Source organism: Haliotis rufescens, unplaced genomic scaffold, assembly GCF_023055435.1.
Source record: "Haliotis rufescens isolate VD_foot unplaced genomic scaffold, xgHalRufe1.0.p SCAF_6, whole genome shotgun sequence".
In the NCBI taxonomy this organism is placed as follows: domain Eukaryota; kingdom Metazoa; phylum Mollusca; class Gastropoda; order Lepetellida; family Haliotidae; genus Haliotis; species Haliotis rufescens.
The window spans coordinates 21,143,790-21,171,530 of NW_025964334.1; the positions used below are offsets into that span (position 1 = coordinate 21,143,790).

Sequence of the window (27,741 nt, forward strand, 5' to 3'; positions counted from 1 at the left end):
AGCATGTTTCCATGTTGGTTTGAAAGAAGGAGAAATGCATAGTGTGAGATAGGATCAGTATTATCAATGTACAATTTAATGTAAAATTTACAAACTGTTCAATAATCAGCATACTTAGATTTCTAGTATTTCCCGCTTGGCAATAAATAGCGTAACATTCACACTGCCCTCCAGCCTATATGGTAACTGCCCTGCAATTTCCTATCTTCAATCTCAGAAATTTAACAACAAATGATTCAGGGTTGTTATTCACATGTTAACAGAAAGCAGTCAACTTATGACAGAAAAGTACTGTATTAGATATGAATCGTATTGCACCCATAGTTTTGGAATAACCTCATTGTACTGTATTGGATAGGAAACCAATCGTATCACTCCTATAGTACTGTTACACCTCTACACACTAGACTAACACTGTACTTGAATGTTGCAGGAGGAAGAGGCCCACTTCATGAGGCTGGTGAGCGTGCTGCGGGATCTGCTCATGTGCACCACCATCTCTAAAGACAAACAGGAGGAACTTCACAGGTAAATGATGGACTGAGGTGTTTTTTTATTTCCCCATCCCCCCCCCACCCCCTCATCAGAAACTGTAGTGGATGAGTGTGTAGTGGCCATAAAACCATGAACGTTTTGTTCCAAAGTCTGATGCTTTGTCCACATGACCAAAGGGGCCAACCCTGTCACCAAGCTGACAAGGCAAGGTAGGGAATGTCCTCTGTGGGATAACTCCATGCCCTGCTACTCTGACATGGTAAGGACATGATCCTTGGGATATCTCACAGCCCTGCTACATTGACAAGGTAAGGACGTCATCTGTGGGATATCTCACAACACTGCTACACTGACAAGGTAAGGACGTTGTCTGTGGGATAACTCCATGCTTTGCTACTCAGACAAGGTAAGGACGTCATCTGTGGGATATCTCACAACACTGCCACACTGACAAGGTAAGGACGTCATCTGTGGGTGACTCCACACCCTGCTACACTGACAAGGTAAGGACGTTGTCTGTGGGATATCTCACAACACTGCTACACTGACAAGGTAAGGATGCATCTGTGGGATCTCACAGCCCTGCTACACTGACAAGGTAAGGACGTCATCTGTGGGATAACTCACACTCCTGCTACACTGACAAGGTCAGGACGTCATCTGTGGGATATCTCACACTCCTGCTACTCTGACAAGGTCAGGACGTCATCTGTGGGATCTCACAACACTGCTACACTGACAAGGTAAGGACGTCATCTGTGGGATCTCACAGCCCTGCTACATGCTGAATATGATGACATTCCTTGTCCCATTGTCTGGAGCTGAATTAATAGGAAAGGTGAGGTGGTGGCACAGGGTGCCCAAGTGCTGTCTCACTGAAAGGATTTGCAGTTTGTAGGTTTGAATCCAAGATGCACAGCTACAGGCCATTCTCATTGGTTTCTCTAAGGTGAAGTGACTTTAAGCTTATTTTAAGGCTACTTTAAGAAGTTCTTTTTCACAACCACATGTAGTGAATGTTGTTAAAATGTTGATGTTTTCAGCCACACAGTCAACCTCCTCATCAACATCCCCGTAGACTTCTACGAGGAGTTGCTGACCCCGCTCAATGAGAGTGATGTGCGTGGTGTCGAGAACAAAGACGTTGAATATGATGGCAAAAACATGGAGGCTATCATTGTCCTCATTGAATTTCTCAGTAAAAGGTTGGATAGGGTGAGCATGAGGTTCAGGTTTTTTTCGCTATTTTAACATTGTCACTGAATCTGTGTGACTAGTTCATACAAATTATTATGTTCTGATAATATATAAGGTGTTTAACATTTTATAAAAGGTATGCTTAATTTTACATTAAAATGTCATCATGATTGACTTGAGTCCACAAAGGCTTACTGGATTTGTCACTTGACCTTCGTTGTGTCCCTTTGACAAGTCAGGATGTGCTGATCACATCATATGAATAATGATTCCTGATCTGTCAGGATTGTACTTGTGCTTGTTAGATTTAAGTGGTAAACTTTAATGTTGCTGCAGTTGAAACCCAAGACAGTTGTTCTATTTAAAAGAACATTATTTTTTAGGAATTCACTGCTGATTTTCAGCCTTCGTAAAAATTAGATATTTTCTGTTCTTGAATCTGATGTGGTTTCAAATGACATTTATTATTTTGTCCATTGACTGCAGCCATCCAAGAGTCTTAAGGAGAGCCTGACCCCGATCCTCCACTGTCTGTGTGAAGCCTGCAGACACAACCGCTCAATAAGAAAGTTCTGCAGGACAAAGGTAAGTTGGAATGTCATTACTCTGACAAATCTGTAGCTGGCACCAACACTCCCTTCAGACTCAGGGTCTTTTCTGGTGAGGAATGTAATCTATAAACTGTAGCTGGCGCCAACTCTCCCTTCTGACTCAGGGTCTTTGTTCTGGTGAGGAATGTAGACTATAAACTGTAGCTGGCGCCAACTCTCCCTTCAGACTCAGGGTCTTTGTTCTGGTGAGGAATGTAGACTCCAATCTTTAGCTGGGGCCAACTATCCCTTCAGACTCAGGGTCTTTGTTCTGGTGGGGAATGTAGACTATAAACTGTAGCTGGCGCCAACTCTCCCTTCAGACTCAGGGTCTTTATTCTGGTGGGGAATGTAGACTCCAATCTTTAGCTGGCGCCAACTATCCCTTCAGACTCAGGGTCTTTGTTCTAGTGGGGAATGTAGACTATAAACTGTAGCTGGCGCCAACTCTCCCTTCAGACTCAGGGTCTTTTCTGGTGGGGAATGTAGACTATAAACTGTAGCTGGCGCCAACTCTCCCTTCAGACTCAGGGTCTTTGTTCTAGTGGGGAATGTAGACTATAAACTGTAGCTGGCGCCAACTCTCCCTTCAGACTCAGGGTCTTTTCTGGTGGGGAATGTAGACTATAAACTGTAGCTGGCGCCAACTCTCCCTTCACACTCAGGGTCTTTGTTCTGGTAGGGAATGATGACTTTAAACTGTAGCTGGCACCAACTCTCCCTTCAGACTCAGGGTCTTTGTTCTGGTGGGGAATGTAGACTATAAACTGTAGCTGGCGCCAACTCTCCCTTCAGACTCAGGGTCTTTGTTCTGGTGAGGAATGTAGACTCCAATCTTTAGCTGGCGCCAACTATCCCTTCAGACTCAGGGTCTTTGTTCTAGTGGGGAATGTAGACTATAAACTGTAGCTGGCGCCAACTCTCCCTTCAGACTCAGGGTCTTTTCTGGTGGGGAATGTAGACTATAAACTGTAGCTGGCGCCAACTCTCCCTTCAGACTCAGGGTCTTTGTTCTAGTGGGGAATGTAGACTATAAACTGTAGCTGGCGCCAACTCTCCCTTCAGACTCAGGGTCTTTTCTGGTGGGGAATGTAGACTATAAACTGTAGCTGGCGCCAACTCTCCCTTCAGACTCAGGGTCTTTGTTCTGGTAGGGAATGATGACTTTAAACTGTAGCTGGCACCAACTCTCCCTTCAGACTCAGGGTCTTTGTTCTGGTGGGGAATGTAGACTTTAAATTGTAGCTGGCGCCAACACCCCTTCACACTCAGGGTCTTTGTTCTGGTAGGGAATGATGACTTTAAACTGTAACTGGCACCAACTCTCCCTTCAGACTCAGGGTCTTTTCTGGTGGGGAATGTAGACGATAAACTGTATCTGACTCCAACTCTCCCTTTTAACTCAGGGTCTTTGTTCTGCAAAACATGTGTGCTTGTGTTCAGATACAGCCCTATGAATTCCAATTCCACATAACCATGACTACGCATGTGCTTGTGTTCAGATACTGCCTCATGACTTCCAATACCACATAACCATGACAACACATGTGCTTGTGTTCAGATACTGCCCCATGACTTCCAATTCCACATAACCATGACAACACATGTGCTTGTGTTCAGATACTGCCTCATGACTTCCAATTCCACATAACCATGACAACACATGTGCTTGTGTTCAGATACTGCCCCATGACTTCCAATTCCACATAACCATGACAACACATGTGCTTGTGTTCAGATACTGCCCAGTGACTTCCTATACCATATAACCATGACAACACATGTGCTTGTGTTCAGATACTGCCCCATGACTTCCAATTCCACATAACCATGACAACACATGTGCTTGTGTTCAGATACTGCCTCCGCTGCGGGAAGAAGTAAAGAGGCTGCCGGAAGAGGGGGACTCCCTGAGGAACAGGTGAGACCCAGACATAGTGCAAAGACATTTGAGTCTATGTGCCCGAACTCGACTCTTTGCAACATATACAGTAGCAGGGATAATTCTAGGGTGGGGCCTTGTGCTTTTGGCCCTAAAACTTTCAGATACAATGGGGCATTTAAGCATTGTGCTGTATGGGTAAGTGTGGGACTACCTCTTAAATATTTTAAATTTTCACATAAAGAGCCTATGTCAGAAAATTCCTAGAGTGAACCAGAGCTCCAGATAAGCTTTTGGTGTTGTGGGTATTTTACCCATGCATTTTAAAATCATTGGGTATCAGTAATTATCTCTGGGTATTCATATTTCCATTACAATAGTTTTTACACAGTTGGGTATTTAAGTTGAATATTTAAAAACACTATTCATCTAGTCCCTGCAAACTGGTGTCGTGTGGGTTCGAGAGCTTTATAGGACTCAAAAATACCACGATACTTCCACAAGAAAGTGTAATGGCAAATGATCATGATGTAACTGTCATCGTGGAGTTTGGCAAGGTTGACGGAATGTCCATATATAATTTCAAAATAAGTTGCTGATTTGCTAATCGAATACGCAGGGTTATTTCACAATATTTTGATGATACGCACAAGTTATATTTTTGGAGCGTATCTGTAATGTTCGTTGCGTAATTGATAAGCTTGAATTTGATTTTACTGCGTATTTCTGCATTTCTGATGCGTATTTTACGCAGATACGCAGCTTATCTGGAGCTCTGGTGAACCCTGCAGTAGGTTATGTTAGTTCCAGACTGTTAAACAAACCTCTGTGGAGTTTGGACATTACATCTTGATGTAAAAGTTACATGCCCTGAAAGCATGTGAATGCATTAAATTACAATGTATGAATTATCTGACAATGTGTTGTTTGTTTCAGATTGTGTAAACAGTTGACTTCTCCTGTCACAGAAGTTAAAGACTTAGTTGCTCACTTCATGTTTGTGTTGTGTAAAGAGAATGGTAGGTACAAGTGATCCATTCAGTTTCCAATACTCACCTCATCCTCACCATCTCAGCTCCTGTAGCTAGAAATATTGTCTCTACCCAACTTGTTTTAACATAATTTGTTTTTTTAAGAAAGTATACAGTCAAGTCCCGTTAATCCGACATGGTTGGTTGCATATGATTAGATTGGATTAACGAATATGTCAGATTAACGAATATGTCGGATTAACGAGTATGTCGGATAAATGAAACTTAAGTAGTATTATCGTTCGTGATCGGAAATCGGACAACTACATGATAGATAACGATACAAACACGTAATGAAAAATGAAATATTCATATTGTTATGTTACATTGTCAGCAGAATATCTTTTCTAAATATGCAACCTCTAAAGTTTAACACAAACTACTGTTACGGATTGTATGACTTATTCAAAATACTTTAAAAAGCATTGTCTGGAATGGAAGTCGTCAGTTTGAAACTGGTGCCGCAAGGCTCAAGAAGGCGGCTTTCTTAATGGCCAATGTTGACTTCCTGTTAGTCATTTCATTGGTCGGTCATAGTTCGTGAAAGGTCATACTGATGTGACCTGTAATGGGATGTCCTCAGCGGTAGCGAGAACTTGTATCTGATTTTAATGAGATTGGGGTAATCTAAGCATGTGATTAATCCTGATTTGTTTAGTTAAAGCATTAATTGTTTATTGTTAAGCAAGTTTATCTCTGCAGCCGTTGTAATATGCAGCTACCAGCTGACTCATCTCTCATCAAAACACGGGCTGTGTACTGGCAGGCAGATGACCACTAAGTACATTGATCACTGTGTCGGACTAACGAGACTGATTTATGAGTGATTTTATTAATTCGTTGCAAATTAGGTGTGTCAGAGTCGGAGTGCAAGACTGTTGGATTAATGGGTCTAAATAGCACTGATTTGATCATTCATTTTATTTCCAATACATATAGGCCACAAGCCTTTGTGTACAAAAGTTGAGTACAGACAGGTTTTAAGCTTTTAGTTTCCCATTTCTTACTACATTTGCATAATATAGATATTTTGCTAGATTTGTAATAATATATGTATCTGGTGATGACAGAAGCATATTAAATTTATGGTTGTTAGGATGACAATAGAAATTTGCTTTGAGATATAGTTGCCGTAACTTGACATACGATGGACAAATAAGCAGGAAGTGGTACTCGGTTTCAACACAGTCTAATTTACAAAGTTTGCATTTTCTTAAATTTCTTGGATTTTATAATGACGTCCATTCTCAATTTCCAAAGTATGACAACTCAGTCTGAATCTTGTGAGGGTTGTTTTCATATTTTGCGAATTTGAGAATGACAAATAAGGTTCACATTTAACATAAGTTTTAAAACAAGAATAATATGACATTTTTTAACTTGCATTTTTGAACTGATTTGATCGATTCCCATCATTAGTGTCTGAGTGCGTCTGTTGTTGCAGTGAATCGTATGGTGAAGTACACAGGTTACGGCAACTGTGCTGGGCTGCTGGCGCAGTTCGGTTTGCTCAAGCTGGACCAGGGGAACCCCAAGGGAGACTACTCTAGCGACTCTGAGGACACGGACACAGAGGAGTACTCAGAATTGAAAGACCAGTATGGATATCATTGTTTATTTCTATATTTTATATTTGCAGATAAATAGCCATGATATACATGTAGCCCCATGTGATCAGGGGATGGTGGGATATTTTGAATCATTTGAAATAGAAGATATTATACAGTATAAAAAAGATCGGATAAGGTAGATGAGAAAGTGGATAGGAGAGGGGGAGATAGATATAGAAGATAGTGGTATTTTATGTTTCTAGATATGCAGCAATACCAAACCATTTGTTTATAATGAAATTTTTGAACCAGTAGGAATATCTGTTGCACATGTATTGTTTAGTAACTAAATAATGTAAATGGATGTAGGGTTTGGGATTTTTAGTGTGCCCAGGATCATGATAATGTTTAAAAAAATGTCAAGTCAGTACCTTGAGCTTATAAGGAGATATATAACTTTATGGATAACAACTTCTGGTCGTCTTCCTGTGGCAAGAGAGTTAACTGACTATGAAAGTCCAGTTTCCCCTCTTGCCGTACTAGGCTGGTATTATGGAGCTTCATTTTGGCTGGACTAATGTATAGTCCAATCAAAATCGCGCACTGAAATCGAAATCAGGTTCATAAACCGTCATGCAGATTTTGGTCGATTGCAGGATTTGCGAAGCTTGTGCACTGCCAACTTGTTGTCAGCAGATATTTTCCAAATCTTTTCATGTTTTTAATCAAGGTGCTCACGTGATTTGAGGCATTTCGCGATGTAAGACCCCTTTTATCACAATATAGATCTTGATTATCGATCAGATCATCCTGACTGGGTGCCACCATTTTGTGTGAAGCAAACGCAAGTGATACGTAAGGTGGAATTTGATTGGTTCATAGGAGAGGCATAGAAGGGACATAACTGGTAATAGCCACTGGTGGCGCTCCGATCGAGCCCAGTAATTCCAGCCTAGTTTGGCAAGGGTGGAAACTCGTCTTTTAAAGTCAGTGAACTCTCTTGCCTCGGGAAGATGCTCCTAGTTTGTTGCCTATAGCAATGTTTCCATGTACTCTCACACAGTTATCAAGCTCCAGCAATGTTTTGATGTAGATGTAGATTCTCACACGGTTATAAGGCTCGATTTTACATTGAAATGTTGCTATATGCTATAAACGTGAAGTTCTTTTCTATTAAGTTGTATGTTTTCCTATTTACTCACCAACTTCTTGAATGACAGTCAAACAGTTACCTTGAGCTTGTCTGGAGCTCTTCTCACTAACCCACCTGTTGTGAGGGGCAAATGACAATAGGCGTAGGGAGCCAAATGGTTAAGGTGGTTTGAGGCTTATCACACTGATGGGTTGTGATGTCTACATTGATCGTCTGTGAAGCTTATTTCTGTTGTCCCCCACCTTTATGTTGCTGAAGTAGTGAAATATTGCTGAAACTCACTCACTCACTATCACCTCAGAATAAACCCTGTGACTGGTCGGTGGGAGGAGTCGAAGCCTGACCCCATGGAGGGCATGTCTGAAGAGCAGAAGGAGCATGAAGCCATGAAGCTGGTGGATGCTATGGACAAGTTACACAGGTGAGTCTAACATGGACAGGGGGCCACTGGTTGCCCAGTTGTCTAAGGCGCCACGATTCGCTGTGCAGAGTTGCATCCCTTGGGCACGCCAAAAACCTCTGATTTGGGGTTCGAATCCCGAATTACGTTTCTAGGTTTGTCAGCACCATCCCTGTGCTCGTGGGTTTCACCAAAATTGTTAACGTCTGAGACCTGCATCACTTCAGGCTTTCCTCCCACATTAATCTGACACGCTGCGATATAACTGGAATACTGTTAAAAGCGGCGTTAAACCCAACTCACTCACTTACTAACATGGACAGAGGACAGAAGCTGCCTCAAGGTTCATGAAGCTGATGGGGAGTTTTTTGTCAGAATCTGGTGGACTCCCTGGGCACAAAGCATGTTCAGAGCTGATGGATAAAGCTGGGATATTGCTGAGGAGGCATAGAAGACCAAACAACCTTGTCCATTGTCCCTAGCTCAACAAGATCCCTCATGAGGATAATATTTTTGCAATTGTTGGAGTTCCGTGTAAAATGCAAACTTATGACTGAAAGTCTCATATACTGTCCAAAGCATCTTTACACTATGATCACTCCTCTTTCTTCTTGTTCAGGCAAGGGTTGATCCAGCCTAGTCGTATTGGCCCCGACGGCCGCCCCGAGCCTGTGTCCCACATTCTGGAGTTGGCTGAATCGGGAGGTGCCACAGCCGCCAAGGAAACAGACTCGGACTGATTCAGCCAGGAGATGTAGTTGTTTGTGACTGACCAGATCAGTGATTAACCAACCCCTTAGTTCATTAATTTGAAACATTTTTCCCAATGTTTAAGTGATAAATTATGACAAAAATATTTTCAAAATGGAAGTGATAATTTTTCCAATGACAAAATGTTACAGGTGTTTTGTTGTTGTTGCTGCAGCTTATAGGATAGATGCAGGAGTTATTATATTACTCCCCTGGTGATTGTTGCTCTTGAAAATAACCAAGTTATGTACCAAAGCCTTCGTAAGTCATATCAATTTATGAGAAGTGTCTGTGTGGGGATTGCAAACAAGTGCAGTTATTGATTTCTCAATTTTTGCACTGTTGTAATTGGCAATCTTTCGTATACAATTATTTCTACTTGTAAGGAAAATGCGATATTCTTGAAAGCAGTGTTGATATTTTATTGGAGGAACAATCAAAACAATTCTTTTATGCTTATATTTGTGTACCTTTTTCTTGTAGTTCTGTCTTGGATTGTCAGACAGGATGGATGTTTTTCGGCGCCATTTCCAAAAGTTATACTCCTCCCTTTAGCATTTACAGAGCACTTAGATTTAGAGAAAAGCAAACTTGTTAATGTTCCATTCACTGTTTCAAAAAATGAATTTGCAACTTTTTACATTTGATTGAATAACTGAATGTTATATGGGCAGAAATATGATTTTCTTTCAAGAAGAGGTTAAATTATTGTTTTAATCACAAAAATAGGAAAAAATTGATTGACACAATTACAATAATTGTCACAATTCTTTTCAATATATTTGTTTATCAAAACAAGTTTCCTTCAAAAGTTTATCCCCTGTAATTGTTTTCTAAAACCTTTGAAGAACACTCAGATTGTCATTACGCTTGTCATTCTGCAATAAAAGTAAACAACAATAGATGTGTCATGTTAGTAAACTGCATTTTGATCTTAGGCCATCTTTTTTTCACTGATTCAGTTATTACAAACCAAACTTAACCAACCTGATGTAGGAGAACAGTTGTGTTATGAAGCAAGTAAATTAATTGCACAAGAAATCTAAATGTACAAGAAAACATGTTTAGGCCAATTCTATCATGTCTATAGGGGACTATAAGGTAGTCCAGTGGCTAAAGCATTCACTCATCACGCTGAAGATCTGGGTTTGGTTCCCATAATGGGTAAAAGGTATGAAGTCCATTTCTGGTGTCCCCCCCTTCCCCCCCAAGTGCTAGAATGTTGGTTACCACACTCATTCAGTCATTCATTCTGTTATATATCATTATATATCACGAGAATTAACTCTACAAGAATTGTAAAGCTTCTGGACTAAAAATCATAAAGTATGTTTTGGTACATGTATTCACCTTCATGTTATAAGAATCATTTACATGATGAGAATTGAATTTCTTTATCCTATCTAGTTCAGGGTTTGAAATTAAGTTTGGTTTACACAAGTTCTATAAAATGGCCTATAAAGTTGCCATTAACCTAAAGGTAAAAGAGGTAGGCTGCAAGGAAATCATTTGTCCTTCCTGAATTTTCCTTGTCTCACGCTAGTAGACTTTTGTTAATTTCAAATCCCGTGTTATTACAAATTGTTTCATGACAAAGTAAGAATACTGTCTTACAGCTAGGCCTTTCAACTTGTATTACCAGTAGTTGTTTTTCATAACTGACCAATATGAAAACTGTAAGGCCCAGACTCTTTTCACAAGTAGGTATTGTCTCAGGAAGGAGGAAGCAAACTAAAGTCTAGCTCTTTGGATGGCGGGGGCGGTCGGGTAGCCTAGTGGTTAAAGCGTTCGCTCGTCACGCCGTAGACCCAGGTTCGATTCCCGACATGGGTACAATGTGTGAAGCCCATTTCTGGTGTCCCCCGCCGTGATATTGCTGGGATATTGCTAAAAGCGGCGTTAAACCATACTCACTCACTTACTCTTTGGATGGCGACAAAGCCACTATCATTTTCCAACTGATTTTTCCTAAAACGACTTTATAATAGACAATAGTGACCCTGATGTTGAACGTTTGCTCAATATTTGTGGGTGTATACGAAGTCGACAGGATCAGCTGAAAAAAGTGCCAGATCATCTACTACTAACACTGAACACATGTGGTAAGTTAATTATAAGAGGTTGAATGTTTTTCCTATTTTTTCCCCCACTACATTGAATCTTTAGACCCTAAATGTTTTAAACCAACTAATAAAAAGTAAAAAGATTTTGTAACAAATAGACACACTCTTAGTAATTAATGTCCAATTAGAATACTTAATTCCACCCAGGATTCTGACTCTTCAATATCCTCAATATCCCAGTCGTCTAAGGCGCCGCCCTGTCGCTGTGCAGAGTTGCCTCCCTTGGGCACTCTAGAAACCTATGATCGTGGGTTTGAATCCCAGTGCCAGAGACAGGTTGAAATGCATTGTTGCTGTCAATGTAACATCACAGCTACAGAAGAGTATAATGTTAGGAGAATGATACCCTGAGCAGAGGACACATCACTCCGCTTGAGTGACACGGACGTTGTATTAGGCCAGGATGGCAAGTATATGAGAACACAAACTAGTCACTTAGAAAACAAACACCAATTGTAATGAAATATCTTGGGAGCCTAGTCATAAAGTGACCTTGGCAGGACTTGCCTCGGAGAATTTGTGGATATGCTAAGATAATATTGTCCATGTTCCTTATGCGCCACGATTCGCTGTGCAGAGTTGCGTCCCTTTGGCACGCCAGAAACCTCACTCACACTCACTCCTTATGCCCAAGTCATATGCTACTCAAAAGTTAGTATTACAACAGGTAATAATATGTCATGACATTAGTATTACCTGCTATTCTTTCATATTACCATAGTTAATCTGTCATGGCATGACATATTAACTATAGTACTATGAAAGAATCAGGTCTGCGTAAACTTATTTTGATTATACAGTTTTAAGTATTCCACTTCATTTCAGTATATATTTTGGGAAGAGACAGATATTATTTCTTATGTTAATTTTTTGTCAATATGCCAATAGGCGGGAGGCAAAATCTTATTAGACAATGATGTCAGGGTTAATTGGAGGTAATGTTTTAAAGAAAACCTCTAAATGTAAACAAAAAGGTGTTTAGGAAGCTTATCTTCAAATGATGCATCATGTTGGCGTTGTATGTCTCTGAGGCCACTGTGACAAGCCCAGAATAGTTGCTAGATGTTCAGCTGAAGATTGTTAGAGCAGATTGTGTAATGTACAGATATATATTTCAGATACTTTACATGCTACAAAAGGCTATGTGCAATATATCATGTCGACATATATATGGGACCATTTATTCTCATCATTTGTTAAGCTTAGTATGATCAAATTCAGGCTTTTTGCTATTCTTGTGTTCATGTATTCCTGATAACTCAATAAGCTTGGAAACAACTTTAAATGAAATGTTTGCGAGCTATTAAGTTTGTTCGTATCTTTTCACCTCATGTTGTTACAATGTTTTGTATTTTGTTTGTTATTATTGCTGAATTAGCTCGTTCTCATTACGACATTTATAACATGCTTAACAGCATTGAATAACTAATAATGTACCAGTATTTCCACTTCGGACCTATGTTCATTCAGCATATAGAGGAAAAGATCTCAAGGAATAGTTCAGGTGAACTATCACTGCAGAGCTATTTTGCCTAACAATTTGTAATTGGCTTCTTTTTTTTTTAAATTCAAAACTTGCCAAATTATTACACACGTTGTTTCTGCATCCGAATGGAAATTTCTGAATTTTTATAAAACATGTAATCATTATGTCGTTGTACTTCTTTTTCAGCCATTTTGCATTCATAATATTTATACTTACCTAGGGCTGATGAACAAGTATTCATAGCCCTGATGCTGTATACCTATGATCAGTTTGTGCTGTAGGAGTTAGTGTTCTGTGCACAGCAATGTTCTGTTGTTCTGGCTACTGTGGTTGTAGTGGTGGTATATGTTGAGTGGTTAGAATAGATTATTTGACTTGTGGCTCTTCATAATAATCTTTTGACTGTTTCTGTCAAAGAATGGAGAAGCACTGAGAATTTGTTATTTTGCTAGCCGAGAGAACGTAGCCTTTCTGACTTGTACAGAACTTAGGGAGGTATAGGAGTGTAGAGGATGTCCGTCTTAGAGCAAGCTCATGGCAGATTTCTTGGCTTCCTGGGAAGTATAGAACTCAAAGATGCCTGTTAAGTGAAGACTTTGCATTTGACATGTTTATTGCTATAGCCAAGACAGGTTAGTACTAGATAATATTGAGTTTGGGGACATGGGATGGCCAAGTTCATTCAGACACTGAAGAAATCCACCAGACTCATTTGTCTCCCTTAGTCTTCCCAGGATCTGCTGATTGTGAGTTCAAATCTTAGATTTGTTCTGATTGTCGCCCTGTGCTTGTTTAAATTCCTGTGCTGAAGGCAAAAATTCGAACCTGTGAACTTCCCCCATCAACCTTCAGTGATTATCCTCACTCAAGAAAATACATCCGGGATCCGCCTTTGTTGTGTCGGTACTTTCATTTTGTTAAAGTTAAATCAATTCAAGGGAATTAATTCACTTTGGGGGAAAAAAGTCCAAGACAATATGAAAATGAATATGCCTATAGCACGATCTTGACAAAAAATGGTAGATGTGAATTAAGATGATTCTGTGCGTTAAGGCTACATTGTCTCTGCTAGTACATGCTGGTGCTCGTTGTGGAACGTCTGCCTCTCACTGAGCCAAACTGAGTGTCAGTAGCGACCATTTCCAGTGTTTGTCTCACAAGCAGCACTATATCACATGGATTATTGTCGGACAAAATAATCCATTCAGTTATAAGAATTATCAGCCATGAAATTTTTGAAAAACAAATTTGTTAAAACTAGCTCAATTATACACATTAGGAATGTATATCTCGGATGAAATATTTGAGATAATTTGATCATTTCCTACCTAGATTTTTGTCAAATATGTGTTTCCTTTTATCACGATTTGACTGTAATGTGATAATCACAGGCTAATGGCTGTGTGATATGAGAATCACAGGCTAATTGCTGTGTGATATGAGAATCACAGGCTATTGGCTGTGTGATATGAGAATCACAGGCTAATTGCTGTGTGATATGAGAATCACAGGCTAATGGCTGTGTGATATGATATGACAGGCTAATGGCTGTGTGATATGAGGATCACAGGCTAATGGCTGTGTGATATGATATGATAGGCAAATGGCTTTGTGATATGAGAATCACAGGCTAATGGCTGTGTGATATGAGAATCACAGGCTAACTGCTGTGTGATATGATATGATAGGCTAATGGCTGTGTGATATGACAGGCACAGGCTACTGGTATGTGCTATAAAGATTACAGAAAAATGGCTGTGTGATGAAGTTGTTGCTATTATGAGTACTGTATTGTAAATATTGGTATGATATATATTTTGACAAGTACCGTGATGCATCTCATCCAATGCTATTTAAAGTCGGCACACTTCACATTAACTAAGTCTAACTTTGCTTTATAAATCAGTCCGTGGAGATCTGCATCATTTTCTGAGAATGATATATACAGTGAAAGCCTGGAATTTAGAATTCCTGCTTTCTGAATAATAACTTTTCGGGGATGTATGTATGTAACATAAGCGATATTACACTGCACCCTTAATTTGTTAGTCTGGAGATGTATAAGTTTGGATGAATTCACCGCCTGGATGAAGCAGGTTCACTGTGGTTTGTTTTGGGAGGAGCATTGCTTGACGTAGCACGCTTAGTGCTGCAATTTGAGACTAGGGCCATGTTGCATGGGAACTATTGATCAGAGATTGCATTGCAGCACTGGTATCTTGAATATCATTGCTTTACATAGTCTAATTGAAAACAATATTTGTGAACTTCTGGACCTTGAACAAGGAGTTCATCAATATATTGTTTTCAGTGATTCACATTTTGTGAACTGTTTTGCCAAATATTTATTAGGAGTTGTCTCACCTTGAACATACTCTCAGCTGGAGAAGTTTTGCTAGTGTATATACTGCTCAACTTTTGATAGGGAATTGTATACTGTAGGAAACTTTGAGGACAACTTATGGAAGGTCATTTATGTGTTTATATTAAGTTTAATTTAGAATAAGATTGTTTCCGTTCGACAGCAATATCAAATGCGATTTGTATGACTACGTCTTGCAATCAGTCAGATTGTCCTCACCTGTTTGTTCAGAATACTTTAAGAATAGTTGAGTAGTGTATCATTTAGAAAACGACAGCATGAAAAGTGTACCTATTTTAAAAGCAGTGCATTATGTGACCTCTTATGTGGGGAAGTATGTTTGAAAAAAGCAGTTGTCAAGAATATGTCACATTTTTCAGAACAAAGATGCACAAATTTAATTTAAATAGCAATTATCATGAAATATCTCACAGAAAACAAAGTTTTCAAACAGATATCAGAATATCAATATTTAGTTTCATGGTTCACAGAAATATTCTGATTTGATGTAGTTCAGTACATGCTGTGAACGTTATTGACATTTCAAATGTACCCATGTATGCTATGTATTTAAATAAACTGATCATGTTAATGAACGTCGGATTTTTCTCAGCTTTAATCCAAACAACACTTTATTTCTTGCCATAAACTTTGTATATGTTTAATGTCACTTTGTATTCTCTTTTATCATATATTTATCATATATACCAATTTTGTATGCTACATTTTGAAAAAACAACTTTTAACTGTTAAAGTCTTTGTTATACAGTGTACATGTATTAATTTATGTAAGTTTCTTTACCAGATATTGTTTTGTGTATATACCTATAGATATGTTTTGTAAGTATGTTGTACGTTCAGGTTGTTTATTTTGTCAACAGGGTGATGAGGAAGAATGAGTGGATCACTGATGTTTACAATAAACAGAATTGTTAAACTATTTGGTAGAGTGAATGCCAAGCTGGAGATTGCAATGATAAGACAACTACTTCGTAGTATTCACTTCCTGGCAGTCTGAGTTCGTACAGGGGATTGTCGGAGCACCTGTAGAAATAGAAAAATATCATGAAAAGGAATTTGAAGAGAGCCTTGGAAATAAAATTTAGATATTTAAAAAAATATTAAAGCAACCATGTAGCCCCTGTAAAATTCTATTTGGAACTCTGGCCTTGAATAAACACTGATGAGTCCTTATTGTCACTCTGGCCCAGAATAAATACTGATGACAGTCCTTATCGCCACTTGTGTCAAGTATTACTAACAACTATCAATGCTCTTGTTTAGCATAGCTACTGATAACATAATCCTTATTGGCACTCTGGCCTAGAATTAAAAAAAACTGGGGCTACATGGCATCTGAAATAACAAATTGGAATGAGTTTGATCTCATCCATTCTGCCAATAATGATACTGCCAAAGTCAGTCATGTTTCATGGAAGGAGGATTTCACAGTTTTTGGCTTAAATATCAAATATGAGAATTTGAATATATTGTTCAAAATGTTTATATGAAGGTTCTTTGCTCATTACATAGTCTTCAAGTAATCAGTGGCGAGAATAACAGACAAAACCACCACCGTAACAAAGGATGTATTTTTTTGACAGCATGGGGACTGTCTCAGACACTGTATTTCGTAGTGAAGTAAAGAGTGATAATTAGAATTTCATATCTCTAGTTTTGATTCAAATGTAATTATTATTATTGTAACGATTGGGTACTTAAGGAGATGCAGTGTTTGACAGAGTCCCTGTTTTTGGATTTGATTTGAGAGGACAGACCAAAGGGTTATTTATATTTTTAACTGGATGACCAACCAGGAAATATAATCTGTTTGTAAATCATTGTTTTACTGTATTTGTGTTCTTATGGATTTATTAATTAGCTTTTATGAGTAGATAATAAACAAAGATAAAAACTTGGAACAGGTGCTTTCATTTTTAGCTTCCTGGCTCCAAAGGACCCAGGTGAGCTTATGCCATACCGTGGTGGCTTCCGTCTGTCCATTGTCCCTACGTCAACTATTTATTTAAACGACTTCTTCTGAACCACTAATTGGACATTAACGAAATTTGACTGGAAGCATACCTAGGTGGTGGGGCAAATGGTAGGGCTGACCCCCTAAGGGGCTGAGGGGCGGGGCTAAATAGGGGTAATTTGGCTATATTGCTTTGAACAACTTCTTCTCTGGAACTAAGAGATAGATATCAACCATATTTTGTTGGAAGCATTCTCCGGTGGAGAGGATTCAAAATTGTATAAATGATGGGGCTGACCCCTCAAGGGGCTGAGGGGCGGGGCCAAATAGGGGTAATTTGGCTATATTGCTCTAAACCACTTTTTCTCTGGAACTTAAGAGATGGACATCAACCATATTTGGTTGGAAGCATTCTCAGGTGGTGGGAATTCACAATTGTCAAAATGGAGGGGCTGACCCACGAGAATGTCATACAAACTCGAAGGGAAGTGTTTTATATAACTTATAAACCGAAAAAAGAAACTTAAAACAACATTCATCAACATTTTTATGTTTCAAACATACATTCCATGAACCTTAGGAAACGGACGTAAAATATCTGTTGCTGTCGTGCGGATCTTGAAAAGGACATTCTAAAAAGCAGTGCGGCTTATCAACCCCTCTGTAGCCTTCAGATACGAAGGTTGCGTCTTTGATCCTCGGTAATATGAAGAAAACACTGTCATTTGATTTTACATTTCATCATATGTTACAATCTGATCGGAAGTTGTATTTTACCCGGGATATTATAAGACATTATATAGCAAATATGCCTGGAATATCCCATAAAATCCCGGGGACATTACAATAACCCTGTTTATGAGATTTAACCCAACTGGAGAACAATAGGATGACGTCACTGGAGGTTTATATGGTCTCGCAATTCACAGGTGACTGGACAGAGTTCCGTCCGGAGAGATTCTCCCTTGAGAGATTTTTCTTGTTTTGCCAGCCCCATACACATGTCTTTCAAATTGGTATCCTCCCATAAACTGACATGAGGGTGGCAGGGTAGCCGGTTAAAGCGTCCGCTCGTCATGCCAAAGACTCCGGCCGGATTCCCCACATGGGTACAATGTGTGAAGCCCATTTCTGGTGTCCTCCACCGTGATATTGCTGGAATGTTACCGAAAATGGCGAAAAGACATACTCACTTCCACACGGTGATATAACTGAAATATTGTATAATGCGCATATAATTTTCCACAATGTGCTTAAATTTCCGTTTTCGGGTTCAGCCTCCACTCAATATGTGTAAATCGTCAAATATTGGGTATTGGTCGTCAAAGCATTGAAATGGTATTTTGCAACAATGAACCTTTTTTTCTCGCCCGCCCCGCCCGTCCCGCTCTGGGAAAACCTTGGAGATGAGAAGCACAAAAGTATAGACTCACTTACTGCTACAAACTGCATAGCTTCAGAGGCGACTAACAGGTTTGGGTGGTCAGGCTCGCTGACTTGTTTGATGCATGTCATCGATCCAAATTGCGTAGACCGATGCTCATGATATCAATCACTTGATTATCTGGTCCAGACTTGATTATCTACAGACCGGCGTCATATAGCTGGAATATCGCTGAGTGTGGCGTTAAACAACAAACCAACAACAACTAAGCATAGCTTTAGATCGGAAAATCATAAAATATACCATATCATCTGCACATTACAAATATTTTGTGACGTCAAAATTTGATTTAATGTGATATGGGTTCATGCCAAAATGTTTTGGGTAAATCGGTGTAAGTGTCTACCGATTACAGCAACGATACCAGGTCACCAACAGCATGCCGTCTTCCTGAAGCCTGGTTCTTCGCCTGTAAGTTAGACTAACATATAGTCTCTGAAATGAACATATCGTACAGAAAAAACAGTTGTTCAGTTATCTTAATAAAAATATAATAAAAAGGGAGCCCAGTGATTCTCTTCATTTTCAGATACTGCAGTAATCTAGACTTGCATGGGCTGTAGTTGATATATTTGTATCAGGGTCTGTAAGACAGACTACCTGCAAGTCTTTGCATGGCGCTAGTATCCATACAAGAATGGTGGATCCACGTATTGGTGTGCCGTTTATTAGAAAAAGGCACAAGGAAACGCAAGTGCATTTTGATTTTATGGAAAGCATTCGGAACTTTGTACAATGGTCGTTTGTTATGTTGCGTTTTGGCGACCCATTACCTTCAAAAATGCATTGATATTTAAATGGGAATCTTTAATGAAGTGACGTTTCTTTTGCGGTTCAGTAGTGTACTTTATTTTGTTTGTTTATTTGGTTTTTCATAACGCCGCACTCAGCAATGTTCCAGCTATATGACGGCGGTCTGTAAATAATCGAGTCTGGACCAGACAATCCAGTGATTGATATCATGAGCATCGATCCACGCAATTGGGATATGATGACATGGATCAACCAAATCAGCGAGCATGACCAGCCGATCTCGTTAGTCGCCTATTACGACAAGCATAGTCGCCTCTTACGACAAGCATGGTTTGCTGAAGACCATACACATTTTCTAACAGCCTCAACATTTCTAAAAATGGTATTGTACATAGACCGCCACTGGAGAAGAGCTTCACATCTAAACTTGTAATGAAACTCGTCACCAACCGCGGGAGAACTACATAAATTACACAAACGTTCCACTCTTGGGATATCAGATCACCGCCCAGTTTCAATTGGTAAGTTATGGTTTGTGGTTCTAAATTGTAAGATTGGTAGATAAACGTTCTTAGGCAGATAAAGGTATTTTTCAAAGGTTATATTTTTATACATTTTTATTTGTTACATTTTATAGTACACACATTTATAATTCTCAGTAATGGAACTGTACCAAATCTGCAGGAACTGGTCTTTCAATATGTTAAAGCTAGCCATGATGAAGAACACATTAACGGGTTGTCAAATATTTGACCAAGTCCACGGTTGTTTAGTACATTTTGATGTAGAGGGGTTCCCTGCCGAGCTCCCCATAAGTCATATAGTTTGGTGTTGCATTTCGAAGACCTGCTGCCAGTTTAAGAAAATTTAAGTGAACTACCGATTAGTTTAATGTTTTCAAATGCCCAGATTTCACAACAGTACATTAGGGGAAATCAAAGTGTCAAATGCGGATATTAAACATTCCAAAGGCAAATTAATATTACGTGCTTATTTTAGTGAGGAGAACATAGCTTTTGTTGCATTTTCTACTAGGGTTTTGATGGCTTCTACAAATCTCCCGTTTCTGGGAAACTTTATTCCAAGGTAAGTATAACTAACGACAATTTCTATACTTTGATTGCCAAAGGTGAATGAGTATTTCAGATTGCTGTTTCCACTAGGCTCCTTTTTATCAAAAAATATAAATGAAAAGTTTTACCATGAATTAAGAAATTACTCGATTCTGATTGGTCAATCATGGGTTATCAAATCACAATAAACTCCCTCTGATTGAAACAGCCGATTTGACGGCAGCATCACCGCTGTGGCACTTTTTATTGTTCTACATAATTTTATAACGATTATATCATTGTGAATAGTATCTTATCGTACATAATATAATAATGTCTCGTCATCCAAGATATGGCTGGATGTTAAACATCTTTTATCGTGCTATGAAATGTTTTAGCTATGTGTGTTTACCTTGACACTTTAATTAACTGTCTGTTTGTCTGTCCGTCCGTCTGCATAGAATAGTAGTTCTTTTTCAGTCATTTTCGTTAGGCATTTTGAAACAATTATATGTATAATTATAGGTTACAAAAAGTTATGGTTACTACAATACTCAAAGGGTGTGCAGCGCGTTCGGTTCCAAATTAAATATATCGCGGTTAAATTTACAGGTAAACTAGTTGTTCATGGAAAACACAGTATGTTTGTCACCTCACCCATTACTTACTTACTTACTTATATTGTCGCACACGGGCCCGGCCAGGCCATTTAATGTGTTTCCGAAAAGGGGAAAAGTGAGTTTGAGCAACCCAGGAGGGGGGTTTAAGGGGTTGCTTATATAGTAATTTTGAAATTTTGAGATTTGGAATGAATGCCAAGAGTGGGTGGAGGACGAACTAAGGGAGCTGTGTGTGTTGGGTGGTTGTTAGATAAGGTAGTTTTGGTTTTAATATTTTATTTGGGGTTTAAATGCGACTAATTAGTCCTGTTTTAATTAGGTATATGCCTAAGGCTTTGAATTTTTCTAATTTATTTTGTGGATTGATGATTGATTCTAGTGTAAGTGCGGTTTTAAGATTTAGGGTGGTCTGTAGTGTTGTTCGGTGTGTTTGGTAGTGTGTGCAGTGAATGAGTACGTGTTCTGGTGTTTCTTGTTGTTTGCAATGTGGGCAGTGTCCTGTTGTGTGTTGATTAGCTTTTTAACGGTGATTATTTAGTTTGATGTGGCCTGTTTGTAGTTTAGTGATTATTTACTCATTACTCTGTGTGGACTAATAAGGTATGGAGCCACCACTGTGAAAACAAGTTACACGTTTTACACCTGTACAGAGGCAACAGTTGGACATACACAATTAAAGTTTACAGGGGGCCGATTAAAATTAAGAACAAGGCAATGGATGCCGCTAATCACTGTAGCTATTTTACACACTCTTGGTTGCGTAACACTGGTCGACATGGGACCACAGGCATATAATAGATTAAAGTACTGCTCTATTATACAATAAAGAGCTACCTCATAATAGATTAGATGTGACACGAAGCCAGATAACAACGTACAATACAAACATGCGTCACTTTTGAAATTTCTAAACAACAAAAATATATCACGGTGATGTTGGCGATTTAACGAGCGCTTCTAGTGAATCTGATATGGCATGATGTTGCGTGAGATTCACAGATGGAATTCGGATGGTCGCTGAAATAAAATTTTATACAGGTTTGTTTGTTTGTTGTTTTAATGCCACACTCAGCAATGTTCCTGCTATATGACGGCGTTCTGTAAATATTCGAGTCTGGACCAGACAATCCAGTGATTGAAATCATGAGCATCGATCTACGCAGTTGAGATACGATCACATGCACAAACCACCCGATCCCCTTAGTCACCTCTCACAAGCATGGGTTGCTGAAGACCAATTCTAACCCGGATCTTCACGGGTAAAAACAAAGATAGTTAACAAATATAGTCATAGAACCGAAAATCAAGTTTTAAATATTTTTTATATACAAGACAGATGAAATATGATTTCGAAATATATAATTACATGTCCGTGCTATTTATTACTTGACACGAGATAACCGACAAGCAGCTATTCCTGACACATCAACCCAAACCGACACACAAACATCACAACAGTTCCCTCTGTTAATCTGTTGTCACCATGGGTCATGTCAGCCAACACAATGTGGACCCAACGATAAGCGGCCATCACAACGGTTATCTCCCAAAACCCCTACATCCCATTTCCCCTACAACCCAGTTCCCCTACAATTAGTTAAAACAACACGCGGCATTTACCTGTCTGGTATTATGAACTCACCTTAAGGTCTGGAGTAGAGGTAGATTCTATACATGGGTGGAACGTTCACTGCCTGCCCTGGACTGTGGAATCAAGTGTACATCATCCATGTAAGACTCGGAGCCACGACCCATCCCCTCATCTTCGCCTTACTCCCCGACTTTCAGACAGACACCTACTCAAGACTCTTAAAAAATAAAGCTTCAGGCTACTCAAGGATGAAGTTCAACAGAGACTAAACAGACCACTTGCCCCGTCATGCATCAAGACAGACTTTGAGCCTTTATCCTCAGGCTGGGATAAAGAGTGAATTGAACATTTGAGATGAAATTTATTTTAATGTATTATGAATTTTGAAAAATGAACATTTTGTTATAATGTATTATGAATTTTGAAAAATGAACATTTTATAATAATGTATTATGAATTTTGAATAATATCGTAATCGTAATTAAATATTTATCTCAATCTAGACTCTATTCGTGTTTCTTGGGTTGTTCCATTGTATGAAATAGGTAACAGACTAGGGATTAGCAGTGCCATGGACCGTGAAGTTTGTTGTCTTAAGCTGTAGGGGAAATGGGATGTAGGGGTTTTGGGAGGTTACCATCACAACATAGCGATGTAATTACAACAATCACACATTGGAACGGCGGTTAGTGCAAAGATTAAGACCTCTCGAACCTCCATTGTAACACCGAACCAATCCTAGAACAATGAAGCACCATGGCATTCATCCTCAAAGGTTGAAGATATTTAAATCGCACGCCAAGTTCGCCAGTTACCCATGTGCAAGATCCGCTATAGTGTAATTAATACACGCGGAAAGCGCTAAATATCCGACGACATACGTACATCGCCATATATTGGGCCCATGGACTACCGATCAACGAGCTACCGTGTGACACTCTCATCTGGAGATAACGACCCCGCGTAGTATCTGGAGTAGGGGCAAATAAGGCTTTATTCAACATGGCTGGTAAGATCTTAAAGTTGGTCATTCTTTGTGAAATGTGTATATTTATGTATATTTTCATAGATGGATGTGTACATATGTTATACACTGGCTGCATTCTGTATCTGGAATCACGCTGACAATCATCGACCACGTGGACGGAGCTGCCGAGACTATATCAGTAGCCATATCGTGAGGAAATAAAGATTATTCTTCCATGCGGCGTATATGCGAGTATATTGGTATTGGTCTTTGAGCAAGTACATTTAGTTCATATAATTGGCCGTTGGTACTGTCCACGTCCGTTTTCGCCTGAAGACATTGTAAGAGACATGCACATATTTTACTGACGCTTCACTGACTAATTCATTTCCTAAACCTTGCTAGTCTATGACATTATATCAGTTAGGATAGTACCCGGTGCTTGGTATGCCATAATGCTACCCGTTATGAAACTACCGGCTTTGGCCATGCCATAATGCTTCCCGTTATGAAACTACCCGGTTTGGCCATGCCATAATGCTACCCGTTATGAAACTACCCGGTTTGGCCATGCCATAATGCTACCCGTTATGAAACTACCCGGTTTGGCCATGCCATAATGCTACCCGTTATGAAACTACCCGGTTTGGCCATGCCATAATGCTACCCGTTATGAAACTACCCGGTTAAGCCATGCCATAATGCTACCCGTTATGAAACTACCCGGTTTGGCCATGCCATAATTCTACCCGTTATGAAATTACCCGGTTTGGCCATGCCATAATGCTACCCGTTATGAAACTACCCGGTTTGGCCATGCCATAATGCTACCCGTTATGAAATTACCCGGTTTGGCCATGCCATAATGCTACCCGTTATGAAACTACCCGGTTTGGCCATGCCATAATGCTACCCGTTATAAAACTACCGAGTTGGGCCATGCCATAATGCTACCCTTTATGAAACTACCCGGTTTGGCCATGCCATAATGCTACCCGTTATGAAACTACCCGGTTTGGCCATGCCATAATGCTACCCGTTATGAAACTACCGGGTTTAGCCATGCCGTGATGCTACACGTAGTTCTACCCAGAGTAATGTCGTGCTGCTGTGACGGAAAGGCAACGTAACGGGAAGTATCCTAACGCCATCATTAGAGCAAGGGTAGATAAGTTTACTGATAGATAACAGGTAACATTACGCGGCAACATCATACACATTCACACACAATATAAATGGCCCCTTTTATGAAATATGTTGTGTACCAGGGCACGGCACGGACCAATACCGGAAGCTCTTGGATCGGAGCGATGACGAGTTGGAGCTGAACACCGCTGATCGCACCATGGACCTTCCATACCCGTCACCAGCAGTGGAGATGCACGACTTGAACAAGGGGCCTAACCGCAGACCTCGTTTCCAGACCATCGATCCACGGACGCGGTACGGGTCAAACCCATGCTGCACCCCTGCCATCTGTGGCCTGGTGGTGGCGTTCCTTCTCCTGGGGGTCGGGGGTGGGTACCTCGCCGGTATCTTCACCCGGGTTTCTCTAAAGGCTGGGGTGAAACCACGAATACAACCTTCAGGGACATGGCGGACCAAGTTCACAGACTATGGTAAGATATCTTTTTATGGCTTGGTTTAATTATTTAAAAAAAAATTGGGTCCATAATTTGTTTGTTTGTTGTTATACTCAGCAATATTACACCTGTATGACGGCGGTCTGTAAATGATCGAGTCTGAGCCTGACAATCCAGTGATTGACATCATGAGCATCATGCAAGCCTATCCACCCGATCCCGTTTGTCTCCTCTTACGACAAGCATGGGTTGCTGAAGAACAAATCTAACCCGAATCTTCACTGGGGGATCTTATATATGAATAATGATGATTTTTTAAGTGATCACGGCGAATAATGAAAGAATGTGAGCCGCTGTTATTTTTGTTTTAATCAGAGTATTTTTATTTCGCTCAAATGTTTCTTGGTCAATGTACTGTTTTACAGTCTTACTTTCACACAATACAATTCATTTAATGGTGTATGCTATTTTGTTTAAGATTTGACAATCAAGAGGTAAATATGTCTTCTGAAAAAACACCAATTTTCTTGATTTCCTATCCACGCCGATGCTCATACGTATGACGCACTAGATGACATTCCTCACACAACAGAATCAAATATTTCTGTCAGCTGATCTTTTACACACATCATTTTCAACAATTCACCTCAAGACAAGTAGTCATAGCGCGACCTATTTGGGTGAGTGAGTGAGATGGGTTTAACGCCGCTTTTAACAGTATTACAGTTATATCGCGGCGTGTCAGCTAAATGTTGGAGGAAAGCCCGAAGTGATGCAGGTCTCAGACGTTAACAACTTCGGTGAAATCCACGAGCATGGGTATGGTGCTGACAAACCTAGAAACATAATCGGGGCGAACAGGGATTTGACCTGAAGAGGGGGATACTCCGCTTTGGAGACACTGTTAGAAACATGCACATATTTTACTGACGCTTCACTGACTAATTCATTTCCTAAACCTTGCTAGTCTATGACATTATATCAGTTAGGATAGTACCCGGTGCTTGGTATGCCATAATGCTACCCGTTATGAAACTACCGGGTTTGGCCATGCCATAATGCTACCCGTTATGAAACTACCTGGTTTGGCCATGCCATAATGCTACCCGTTATGAAACTACCGGGTTTGGCCATGCCATAATGCTACCCGTTATGAAACTACCCGGTTTGGCCATGCCATAATGCTACCCGTTATGAAACTACCCGGTTTGGCCATGCCATAAAGCTACCCGTTATGGAACTACCCGGTTTGGCCATGCCATAATGCTACCCGTTATGAAACTACCGGATTTAGACATACATGTAATGCTCCGTTATGAGTGAGTGAGTGAGTTGTGTTTAACGCCGCTTTTAACAGTATTCCAGTTATATCACGGCATGCCAGCTTAATGTGGGAGGAAAGCTCCAAGTGATGCAGGTCTCAGACGTTTACCACTTCGGAGACATTTTGTAGACACGACACACAACAAAATTAAACGTTTTCTAGAGGAAAGAAAACGACGTTTCCAATGAACAAATAATCAACATTCCATTAGCTTCTAACCTGGTTGTATGGTTACCTCCCTTGTCAGGCACGGAGTCCTGCATCCGTCTAGCAGACGCAGACGGCGACGGGTATGATGACGTCATCATTGGACTCGCATTCGGAAAGGACGTAACCTTCATGTTGACCGAAAACACTATGGACCAGTTCTGCAAGGACCAAGGTAGGACCTGATTGTCATTTATGCAGGTGGCGTTACTGCGTATTCAGCAACGTTTCGGCAACACCACGTCACATGTCTGTATGTGATGGGGTTGGGAGCAGGCACATCAGGCCACGCATGGTAAACGTGTCGACCTACGCGGGAACGAGGGTAGCCATTCCTCTCTTAGAAGAAAGTCATTCTTCACTACTCGCGCCTTTCCGAAACCTGCAAGAAGACTCGTTCCCCCTATCGACGAATGTTATGTGCGAAAATCATTCGTGACCAACTCGTGTTATTCCGGGACATCCGAATAGTAGGTTACGGAAAGGGGCGAGTGGTGACGAATGGTGCGAAAATACGACAAACCAATCAGAATGCGCGTATGGCATCAGGTACTTCGATCAAAGAATCTCTCAGGAATAATTTTTGATTTTACAAATGTCTTCAGTCATACTGTATAAATACCGTAAGTCGAGAGGTGTTTTTGATAACATCTGGAATATATATGAAATGGGGGAAATATACTTGACTCATAACGCAACGCACGTTCTTTTAATTGTGCCCATTTGCGCTTAGACGGAACCCAGTCGCAAAAATGGCCACCAGAGGGTCATGAGTCGCAATTCGGCTTGTCCCGGAATAACACGAGTTGGTCACGAATGTAAGAAAGTAGGCCAAGTGGTTGAAGGTGCACCCCCTACCACCCAGAGTTATATCCCTTAGTTGCCAGGCCCAGTAGCTGTTCACCGTACAAAGGTATATGTCTTAGTTGCCAGGAAGCGCTGCTCGTGGGTTCGAGGCTAAGAATATGATCATTTATGATCCTTGGCTCTGTTGAGTTCTGGAACAAAAGGTGTAAAATACGCTATGCAGAGTTATGTCCCTTAGCTGTCAGGATCCGCTGGTCTTGCGTTCGAATCTCAGATTGTGACAGAGTATAAACCAGTGGGTGGGAGACACGACTCGGTGTGTAGAATTAAATTCCTTAGCCGCCGGATGTGGGTTCACCCGATTATGATCATTGGTCTGTGAAGACAGGACTGGTGTTT

General features: G+C 40.1%; 2 protein-coding genes across 2 annotated transcripts in view; both read left to right on the forward strand.

Annotated features, from left to right (window-relative positions):
• Nucleotides 1–16,941, forward strand: part of LOC124151321 (synembryn-A-like) — a 28,582-nt gene extending 11,641 nt beyond the window's left edge. The window contains exons 8-15 of the mRNA XM_048385651.1: nt 434–528; nt 1,539–1,710; nt 2,179–2,277; nt 4,139–4,203; nt 5,101–5,183; nt 6,640–6,793; nt 8,200–8,319; nt 8,918–16,941. Of these exons, the coding sequence (XP_048241608.1) occupies nt 434–528; nt 1,539–1,710; nt 2,179–2,277; nt 4,139–4,203; nt 5,101–5,183; nt 6,640–6,793; nt 8,200–8,319; nt 8,918–9,038 (909 nt within the window). The 3' untranslated portion in view covers nt 9,039–16,941. The remainder of the gene's footprint in view (nt 1–433; nt 529–1,538; nt 1,711–2,178; nt 2,278–4,138; nt 4,204–5,100; nt 5,184–6,639; nt 6,794–8,199; nt 8,320–8,917) is intronic.
• Nucleotides 16,942–23,117: 6,176 nt separating this feature from the next.
• On the forward strand, nt 23,118–26,736 carry LOC125374794. Its single transcript, XM_048386419.1, has 3 exons — nt 23,118–23,463; nt 24,690–25,040; nt 26,576–26,736. Exons 1-3 carry the CDS (start codon nt 23,457–23,459, stop codon nt 26,719–26,721), a joined length of 504 nt encoding a protein of 167 aa, XP_048242376.1. The 5' UTR covers nt 23,118–23,456; the 3' UTR covers nt 26,722–26,736.
• Nucleotides 26,737–27,741: the final 1,005 nt, after the last annotated feature.